This window comes from Conger conger, chromosome 3 (genome assembly GCF_963514075.1).
Source record: "Conger conger chromosome 3, fConCon1.1, whole genome shotgun sequence".
NCBI classification, from domain to species: domain Eukaryota; kingdom Metazoa; phylum Chordata; class Actinopteri; order Anguilliformes; family Congridae; genus Conger; species Conger conger.
This window is the reverse complement of record NC_083762.1, coordinates 69,221,769-69,232,629: the sequence shown is the minus strand read 5'-3', so window position 1 is coordinate 69,232,629 and position 10,861 is coordinate 69,221,769. Positions and strand designations below refer to the sequence as shown.

Genomic DNA, 10,861 nt, shown 5'->3' with positions numbered 1-10,861 from the left:
GTGATTGGACTAAAATAACTGAAACCTTATGGTTAGCAGGCATGCAGAGTCACACATACACCTCCTAGACTACAGCACACTGTCGTTGATACTGTACGGATACATACGTAAACATTCTGACATCCATAAATGGCAACTAACCCACAATGTTGTCTGACTCACTAACTCTTTCTCTTTCTTTCTTTCTCTCTCTCCACACCACAAACCCTACTACCCAAACGTATAAATCTGGCTTTCCGTGAGCGGTCGGTGTCTGGGAATCGCTCACATCCTGTTTACGCCGAAAATCTTCGAACCCCGACCACAGCGAGCTGGCAGAGCCCTGCCTTTAGGCCACGCTCTTGCATCCACCCGTCTCTACTGCCCCGGGCTTCCAGTTGGGGTAAAAGAGGCCTAAGATCTTTGCAATGGTGGAACCTGAATTTCAATGTGGGTAACAACTTTTTAAAATTATACTTTATCAAGTGGTAAGAGTTTTCTCGCCGCAGACATAAGAGATAATGTCCAGATACATTCTTGTTTAAAAAACTTGTATTTATCCCTAATTCAGAGTAATTATCTACCTCAGTTGTCTTATTTATAGGACCTTTTGATCCGTTGACATAAAATTCTCATCAGTGACATGCATTCATTTCTCCAACTCAAATGTCTTAGAATTTGTATGATTTAGTATAGTCAGTATTTATATAATATATTTAAATTAAATTATATAATATAACTAATGTTCCTTTTGTGTTTTTCCATCAACCTTCCCAACCTACAGATAGAAATGATCCCTATAGCTAAATCTGGAACATTTGACATTATGTTTACTAATGTGCACTGTCCCTTCTTTTATATAAATAAACCTTATTAAAATAATAATGTTAATATAATTTTGCTTCACAGGCAAACTTACTTTGGCACTTTTTTCCTTTCTTTTGTGCTGGTTCAGTCTGAATCACCACATTGGCTGGGCCATTCTTTCTGTATTTATTTTTACTTTACTGTCGTTTCTTCTCTGCCTCTTTGGCCATCTAACCTCAAACCATTAAGAGCTGAGCCCGCTCACTGGCCGGGTCTACAGTCCGCTTATTCTCAGTTCAGTCCATAGCAACATTATGTAACTCCAAATACTTCAGGATAGAAACCGGCAGAATTTCCAAATTCTCAAAACTTTATTTATAAAAACATGTAGTTCATATTTCTGGGCCTGGGTAAAGCTACCCCCTCCACACACCCCCCCCCCCCACCAGCCACCGCTACCACTACTCACACACTGATGTATAATATAGAAAATGACACGTGTTGAACATAAATACCACTTTATTTTGACTGGCTACACTATTTACAGTTTCAGAGAGTGTATACAATATTCAGGAAGATGAACACGCTGTCCCCTTCTGTCTGGCAGGAAAATTCCCCCTTCACCGTTTCATAGAGTTGTAAATCCATTTTAAGAAGGTACTGTCTACAATGCAGCGGTGAGCAGTTTATTTACATGGCAAGTTATTACTGTGGTGTAGTCTGCACCGTTCCTGAATTCTTTTTCAGAGCAGGGACTAAACAACGTAATTTGGTTGAATTTGTTTGGAGAAGCAAGGTGAATAGTTCTGGGAATGGATTTACTTTTTTTTGTGCTTCCGTTCTTAACTTTTAGCCAAAAAACAATTTTCAGCAATGCTCCATGCCTTGGTATGACTGATTAACCAGGAAATACTCATTGCAGAAGAAAACAATTATTTGTGATTTCGATAACAATACTGAAATTGTTGCTTATTATAACCATGACCACATCATACAGGAACCAAATCTGGTTTATGCTACAGTACTACAGGATTATTGCAAGAATACTGATCTCAAATTGACCAGGTACTACAGTACAGTTAAAGTTAAACGTTTTGAAAAAAAGAGGACTGTAGAGCACTTTCTTGAGCATTGTAGCCAGTTAAACTTGTAAATATCTTATGTTGTCAACGTACGTGAGGAACAGAAAAAAAAAAAAGTAAGGTGCGAGACAGAGAAACCCTCCCAGCTGAAGCTCCATATCTCTCTCTCTCTCTCTCTCTATCTCTCTCTCTCATTCCCCGTTCCATCTGCCAGCAGCAGCAGCAGCAGCTTTGATTCATGGAGTGGCCGTCTCTGCCACAATGCCAGCCAGCCAGTGCTGCAGCGTGTTGGTACGCCACCGCCTCACCCTCTCCCTGCGCTTACCTCACTCAGTGCCTCCCTCAGCCTCACCGCCGTCACCGCACACACACACGCCCCCACCCAAGTCCTCCACGCGGCCCGCCCCTGCGTCAGCGGCACTTGCAGGACTTCACCACCATGTTGGAGAGCTGCTCGACGCGGGGGGTGCGACCCATGAAGTACACGATGGTGAGGGGCTCCAGGTCCTGGGGCACGCAGCACGGGGAAGCGGAGGCCTCGGGGTTCAGCTTGTTGTAGAGGGGCAGAATCTGCAGGGAGGACGTGGGGGGCAGAGGGAGAGGCAGGCTGTTAAAGACGCCGTCTAGAAAAACTAAGTTATAACGTGCACGGTCGTAGCGCTCACATCCACATGCGGGATACATTTTTCACAGACTGTCGTTTCATCTCAGAGTGATGGATACTGGCCGGCATTCATGTGATTGATCGGTCTCAGGCTGTGAGAGTTCAAATATGATGGACTCCCTGACCTATAACAAAATGCATCTAACCCAGTGGAAAATGGAAGAATAATAAATAAATCTGTATCATTTTACAAAATATTACTAGGACCAGTCATGAAGAGAATGCCTGAGAATGGTTGGTCATTTGAACTGAAATCTATTTATATGGTTCTTTACAAAAAAGTACCAGAAGTTGAGGAGCACTTAAATACTACTTAATGCAGTAAAAACTGTGTTACAACTGAGGCATGGTCAATAGAAGCTAATAATAATGTTATTGTTAGTTGTTAGTTAATTCACAATGAATTGTTTCATACACAATTAAGCGTAACTGTGTAGTTTCATAAGGGTCATCTTTCAAGGGGTCTTTTAAATGTTTTCGAGCAAATTAAAGCAGAAAAAGCAGAGTGTAGAATAACACCCTTGGTCTAGTGATTCACTGACCTGCAGAAAGAGACAGGGCAGTCTAAGCAAGGCCCCGTGAAAAGCATGAGATAATAACACAAGAGTGATAAAAAAGTGAGCTGTCTAGCTCAAAGTGTTACAAAACCTAAATCAAGGAGAAATAAAAACAGAATTAAAACAGATCCGGAAGACGTAAAGGCTACCAAAGCACCAGCTTGCAGATAAACAGGCCAAGCTACTAGTTAAAAAGGCCAAATGACTAGTTTAGTTAAATTATACAGCCAGAAGCACAATGGATGAGGATTTAGCTGCCAGAGGAATACCATATCAGTTAAATTCATTGCTGCTTTACCAATTCTATACTGAGAGGAGAGCACATAGCTAATAGGAATGATAATAGCCAATGTTTATTTGGTTGTTCAGTTTTTTCTGTCTTTTACTACTGCTACTGGTAGATGTAATGCTATGTCTTGTCCTGTTCAATAATAAACAGAATTCCTGTTTCACCTCTATTCTGTATAGTTCACATGGTACATTTATAAAAAATTAAAAAAAGATTTAGACAGTATAAATACGGTGGAGTAAAGAAAGAACAAGTTTGATCATTGAAAAAACGATCCAGCCACATGTTTAAAATTCAGCTGAATTTATATCCTGTGGCATGGAGAAACTGAATAATAAAACAAATTCAAGACATGTACCCCATGTTGACGTAAGAGAAGAAGCCTTTAAATGTGCATCAACTTAAATGCACATGTGAAAGAATATCAGGCCATCTTGATGGCCTACAAAAAAGTATACTAATGTATCTTGCACCAACTTTTTGTCTTTGCCAAGAAAAACATTATGAAATATAATTATAGATCATACAGTACATATTTCAATGCCAAATGCTATCTAAGTAAGTACCTAACCCAATCCAGGTCTGGCATGAGTGGAGAAATACTAACCATGTTGTAATGGCTGTCTGCACTCCACAAGTAGGGGCAGGTTCCAGCACAGAAATTAGCCTTGTAGCCTTTGGGCTCATGAATCCACTTCCAGTTCAGGTCACGACGGAAATCAATGTACAAGGATCGGAGACAGCAACCCTGATCAGCATTACTAAATGGAAGAGACAAACAGTCACAGAGACATACTTGCCAGCCCATATAAAAGCATACTGAGATATCCCTTAGAGATATCCCTTGAGTGACTCTATGACTCAGAAGCCTGCCCTAAAATACATACACAATGAACCCTTTGAAGAGTAGGCCTTTTGGATTTTATTTTTCTAAATTCTAAGTCAGTGTTTGAGAACTCACTTGCTTTAAAAGCTTAAAGGCATTTTGGTGAAAAGTCATTCCAGCAATGATTACTAAAAGGACACATATCCTGACAGAATATGTTCCATGTACACACAGTAACATTACTGTACCGGGAGCAGGTGGGGTTGTCAGCTGCCGCTCTCTTCTTGCGGTTCTTCTTGCCCGGGTTCTCCAGCCTGTCGCTCGGCAGCAGAGTGAGAATAAGGTGGGGGGTCTTGGTGCTAAACTCTATCTGACCTTTGACAGCCCCTGGCCTCTTTATCTGCTTGACTAAATCATCGTCAATACCTGTCAGAGAGGGAACCGGAATAAACCAGTTACACAGCGGTCACACTCCGGCACACTACCATTACAACTGTTTCAGACTGGGATATACCCCCAAAAAAAAATTTCCCCCATGACAGCAAGTGCATTTGCACTGTGTCACCCACCCACCCAGAATGCATTACATTACATTACAGGCATTTAGCAGATGCTCTTATCCAGACCGATGTACAATGAAGTGCAAATCGAACACAGGGACAAGTGCGATGAGGACCCTAGAGGAAAGGACGGCGCTGAGCCCAAGCGTGACCACATAGATACAATTTGAACCCTTTAAGAATACATCAACTTACCAACTAGCATACCACTGTTGGCAGCTAGAATACCCCTGAGTACAACAATAACTATATATAAGTGCTATTATAGTCTATGGTATACACAAGGCATGCAGAATCTTCATGTGACATAAGGCATGAGTCTTCCTTTTAAAATGGTCAAGTGGCCTGTGACACTCCTTAACTTCAGTGTGAGGGTGACAATAACCTCCACACTGACTGCATACCGACCTGCAAAGCGGGCCTCCAGCTCCTCTGTCTTGTTGGGCACTATGTTGTTGGTGGACGGGACAAAGGTGCAGCACGGACAGTGGACACTTAGCTTCAGCCCCAGGTTTCTATCTGAGGAGTAGAGAGTGCATGAATGAGCAAGGGCTGAAAATAAAGGGAGCGAGTTTCAGTGACGTGTGCTTGAGCATGTGCGCTGTCCTGTTCGTATTGTCCTTAGATAATCCAACTATAGCATATTTTGGGGAAAGAAGACTGCCTAGAGACAATAGAAGACAACTTCAAAGTTGTGTAACACAGTAAGACACTAATATTGAGCAACATTATTCTAATTATCCAAAAAATTATTATGCTAATTTTTAAGATGCAGAAAGGGAAATACCCAATGCGCTACAAGCTAGCTAAAGAAGGAGGATCCAATAGGGTGGATCTACAACCACGAGAGATAGATTAGATGAGACTCTTTACACAGAAAACTTCACAGTTTAATGTGAGACTGACGTTTCGACATCAAACGACGTCTCCAGAGCCCAGTGCGCTCCACCGTCTCTTATTTCAGGCTAGTTCCTGTGAAGCTGTCTGGGTAAGGAGTTTCATCTCATTTTTAAGATGCTTTTGGGGTTTTAGGCACTTGCTCTTTCGCATTCAGCATTGCAAGTTCCTGTGCGTGCATCATCAAATTAGAATATGTGGAGGGCATGTCTCACCTGACACAACCAGTGGAAAGCAGCATATAGTGGAGCAATTAAAAATGCAAACACATTGAATCGATATTGCTACAGAAATACCATTGTTAGAAGCTATCAAATATGTTTTTTTGTTTTTTTTAATGAAAAAAATTACAGATTGACACTTTTTAAAAATGCAATGTCATTTTGCACACAAGCAGAAGTGTCTGATCAATGGGCCTCATGCAAGAACCAAAGCCTAGTTTGAAAGTTTGATCTGAGGTTCTGCACCTACCTAGAAAAAAGTTATCTTAAATCGTTCATACAAACAACTTACGAACAAATCTGTATGTATGTCTGTCTTTGCATACATACAGATTTGTTCGTAAGTTGCTTGTATGAACGATTTAAGATAACTTTTTTCTAGGTAGGAACAACATTTACGTGTGTGCCGGAACCTGTCGTACGAACATGGAACACCTCATTCCATTCATTTCCTATGCAGAGGCTTGCAGCGCAGAACCTCAGATCAAACTTTCAAACTAGGCTTTGCAGATCAAATGAATGAAGATTCAGCAACTGCACTGCTTATTTCTTGCCTGAAATGTTTTCAGAAACATATTTTGCTGGACTGTTTAGGAGGAATAGGAGAAGGTTTATCAACAGTCCGCCATATTATTATGTTTTGCCAAAAAACAATGAACTGCAGTCGTTAGAACAGAATATACTGTATCATAATGGACATCTTCATTCAGGACAGTTTTCTGAAGTTAGACGCGTTTGTTGAATCTGACTTGGCATACTCGTGCGAGCCCTTCGTATGGAAAAAACAAGATACATTTCTGATAAGAATACGAAAATGTTCTTGCATAAAGCCCATTGTCCCCGTAACCAAAAATCTCAGTTCCTCACCTCTGTGTGTCAGCCATTCCTTGACTGTGTCAGTGATATCGACTGACAGCCATGCCCCCTTGGCACGTGGACGTACAGTTCGGGAGTCAATGTAGCGCTGAGAAGGGGCAGCGGCATCACGGGACTTCAAAAGCTTGCATAGAGAGACAGAGACAATGACACAAATGTTATTCACACCTGACATATCGAGCTTTGTGCATGCTAAAATAAAGAAACACAGTCAAAGTTGTTTTGTGCATGAATGCAAGTTTTGTACCTGGTATATCTCTATCCTCTGTTCTAAAGCTTGGGCACCGGGGTTTGGTACACGGTGGATCCTGAACTCTGCCTTGACAAGAGTACTAGAGTTCCTTTCCACCTGAGTGACATCAAACCCCAATATCCGAAAATATGGGCTAGGGGGGCCACTGTTAATCACATCTGTATATGAGAGAGAGGTGGTACAAAAGTGAGAAAGAGGGCATCAAATGAAGTCTTTCTCTAATCTTTTAATTACAAATATGCTCAACATTGGCAACAAGCAATGGTGATGGTGCTGGGAGCATTCAATCGCAATCGTACATTGGAAAGTGGTTGATATTATTCTTCCTGCATGCTGACACATATCATTTAGAAGGCCAGGACAATTACTGTACAATATGTGGAGGTGTGTTGCCATGCAGCCATTCGCGAGCGATAACATTTGAACTGCAGTTAGTTTGTTCAATGATGCTACATTCTGCCTTCAAAATCAGTTGCATAAATGTACTTAAAGCAGCACCTAAAAATTGTAAACAGTTTGCGGGATGACCTAAGACAAAAAGTATGACAAAAGTACGCCATGAACAACCACTGGATTATTATTGCGTGGATGGTTGATTTCTTTTATCAAGTGGGGTGGGGAGCAGAATATTCCATTTCCACCGTGCTATTGAATGCTCCCTGAACAGTTTTTCTGACAAGTAATGTACATTGGAGGAACAAAATAAATCCGTCTTACGACTTTGACTCACTCGTGTCAATAATAGGTGGTTGCATGTCCACACGTTGTACTTCCTTAGCATAGTAATCCTCCTCGCTGCTTTCACGTTCGCAGGCTGATTCGGCCTGTTGCGCACGCTCCTTCAGCAGCTCCCGGGTACTGTTGTAGAGCAGCATTACCTCAAGGGGCACGTCTTCGGGTGGCGGGCTGGTGTCCGGTTCGGGTATCCCCCTAATGCGGAGCTTGCTGAGAATCTGTCCCCTCACCGCCTCTATTCGCTTAGACTTGTAATCGTCCAAGTCGAAAGACTGGCACGTGGAAAAACCTTGCACGGTGCCAGCCAGCTCGAGCAGGAGCACGGCCAGGTGCGTGAACCACACTGTCTGAGGTTTCGTCGCGACCATTTTCCTTTTACTTATTAAGATTTTCAAATGATTGGCTGTGGCAGTTGACTGTGTGATTAAGAAGTAAAACGACGCTCTTCTATTGTTTGCGGTTTTCTGTCAAAATTTGAAGAAAATATACAATAAAAACACTATCTTGACTGACCTGGCCTGATGTCCTGCCCAGTCTTCTCACTCGGTTTCCCTGGAGGAATTAATATGCGATATTTGGACTACTTATAATCCGAATAGTTTTGTTTTAATTTAGGAGCACTATCAAGGGCCACTGAGCTGCAGCTCTTTGTCTTGAGTCACGTTACGTCCAATAGGCTACACAAGATAGGGGAATTAGGCTACTGCATTGAAAACCTACTTTAAGCACTTATTTCAAACATGTGTTTAAGACGTACGTTGTGTTCTGGTTTCTTAGTTATGATGCACTTCCAAAAAGGTTTACGCGTTTTAAATAAAGCTCGCCAACTGTATATGTTGTATCATTATTTAGCTTACCGTTGGTTTGTATAACAGTCAGAATGGTCATAAGTAAGTAAACCTCGGATAATAAAACTCGTGTGTGCATAAATCTACCCTGTTACATACATAGCGTTACAATAAGAACAACGGGTTTGTGGTACCAGCTTGCCAATACCATTCAGCGCTCACATTAAAACAAAAGCAAATTATTGCATTGGCTGGATCTGTTTCTATCTAATTATTTTACTGTTGCATATGAAGGAGATTTATGACAAAGGCCCTCATCATCGCAACAGAATGAATTATTATTTTTTCCATATTGTTTCTTTGATCTAGTGTTTAGCGAGAAACATTTCAATGACGGAAGTTACGGTCCGTTTTGGTTAAATTAGACGCAGAACTGTACAATGAAGTTACATAATAGGCTATATGACCGTGAAGTTGGCTATTTAAAAAGTAACTTCAGGCGGTAGGCTCTAAGATATTATTAATAATAGTTAAATAAGATGGTTGTAGCGATATGTGACAGCATAGGCTACACACAGATATGTAGAACGAAAGAAATACTCAACTGTGCTGAGAAAGTACTTTACCGCGGGGGGAAACGCTTCTGAGATTTGCAGAAAGAAAGGAACAAAAAGCGGACGAATTGTATTCAGTCGAGGTTGAATATAATCCCCATAGGTAGATTAAACAAAATGTGAAAAAATCCTCTTTTTCTCATCAGACTTTTTCGCCGCATGAAAGCTGCGTCCAATCTGAAGTCAGTAATATTTTAATTTTGGCATAGTTCAAATTTGGAGAAAGAGTTCCAGATCCGCGTGAGCACAGTTTGCAGTAGCTTGAAAAGTGGTAGAGAGAGAGGGAGGGAGAGAGAGTGGGAGAGAGATACTGTGCCGAGTGTGTGGGTGTATCCATCATTCAAATATTTAAATAACACAAATAATGATCTCTCTCTCTCTTTCTATCTCTCTCTCTCTCTCTCTCTCTCTCGTCGCACATGGTTATATGACAAAATATCTATCTATATATCTTATCACATGGCAAAATATTTATGATTTATGAATCATAACCCTACAGACGCTGTTGAAGACTTTTCAGCATGTCTCGCACCCCATCTACCTTAAAATGTATTTAAACATCCAGCACACATTCCATAAGATGAAAGGTACTGTGTGCATGTGTGCGCGCGCCCGAGTGTGTAAAAACACAAGGTCAGCACACTAAATAATTGTTGAGCAGTCAGTCTACTGACATAACATGTATTGTACAGAATAAATACATAAATAAAAACACTTTTAGTTCTATTGAAGTTGATCTTCCTGGAGCAATTGTTTACATGTCTGTTTTAGTTGTATTCTGTGGAGTTAATTTTGTTCATACCCTCTCTTTCACTGTGACATGTTCATTCTAGCCTTTTAAATCCCGTACTTTTTTACAACTCTTTTATCATTTTCTCTTGCCAGTTTTTTCCACCCTATTCTCCTGTTCACTCTCTTTATAGTGTCATTGCTAATTACAGCTCACTACTACTGGGTCGTTAATCTTTCAAAGAGAGTTTATTGCAGCTCTCTCCCTTTCCCATTATGACATTATTATGGTTTCGGTTGCAATGCTGTAATTGCACAAAAATTAAAGTGTTGCTTTAAGTACTAGGGAGAGGGCGAAAGAGTCTGGACGTGCAAAAGAGATGCGGTTTCCCCCACAGAAACACTTAAAGGGATGAATTTCTTTGTACAAATAATTATGAAAGTATTTATTTAATCGTGAATAATTTTTCTTGTTTCAACTCGATTTTGCAGATAATTGACAATTTGTGCCATTGGGTGGCGCATAAATGTAGAATGCATTACTCCGCTCTGGTGGTTGGTTGTGGTATTGCAAACTTTTCTTTCTTGGTTATAAATAACCAAGTTTTTTTCTAACCCATTTTTCCTTTGGAGTTAATTTAATCTAAATATAGACAGGGCCGCCACGTCATCTCACTGCGTTCAGTTTTTAACACAAGCACGAGACCGCCCGCAAGCGCACAGACATAAAATAGGTTTGAAAATAAGAACTACTTTGTATTTCTGAGTTTATAATCATTATTGCTCATTTCTGCAAACGTTTGAAACTGTTTTGTTGGTTTTTTGGTTTTTTTTTTAGCCTACTGTATTTTTTGAGCCTACTGTATTTGTGCACTTAGTTATATTTATACACACATAGCTACTCATGTACGCATGTACAAAATGAACATTCAAAAGACAAGTCCTGCTGATGTTTCATATTTATTTTTGCAAATTATTAATATA

The 10,861-nt window shown here is 40.6% G+C and overlaps 1 protein-coding gene across 1 annotated transcript; it reads right to left on the bottom strand.

Annotated features, from left to right (window-relative positions):
- Positions 1 to 1,287: 1,287 nt before the first annotated feature.
- Positions 1,288 to 9,403, bottom strand: tgfb5 (transforming growth factor, beta 5). Its single transcript, XM_061235500.1, has 7 exons — positions 7,742 to 9,403; positions 7,006 to 7,169; positions 6,750 to 6,882; positions 5,173 to 5,283; positions 4,453 to 4,630; positions 3,986 to 4,139; positions 1,288 to 2,438 (listed from the first exon to the last, which is right to left on the bottom strand). The coding sequence occupies exons 1-7, from the start codon at positions 8,112 to 8,114 to the stop codon at positions 2,280 to 2,282; spliced, it is 1,272 nt and encodes a 423-aa protein (XP_061091484.1). The 5' UTR covers positions 8,115 to 9,403; the 3' UTR covers positions 1,288 to 2,279.
- Positions 9,404 to 10,861: the final 1,458 nt, after the last annotated feature.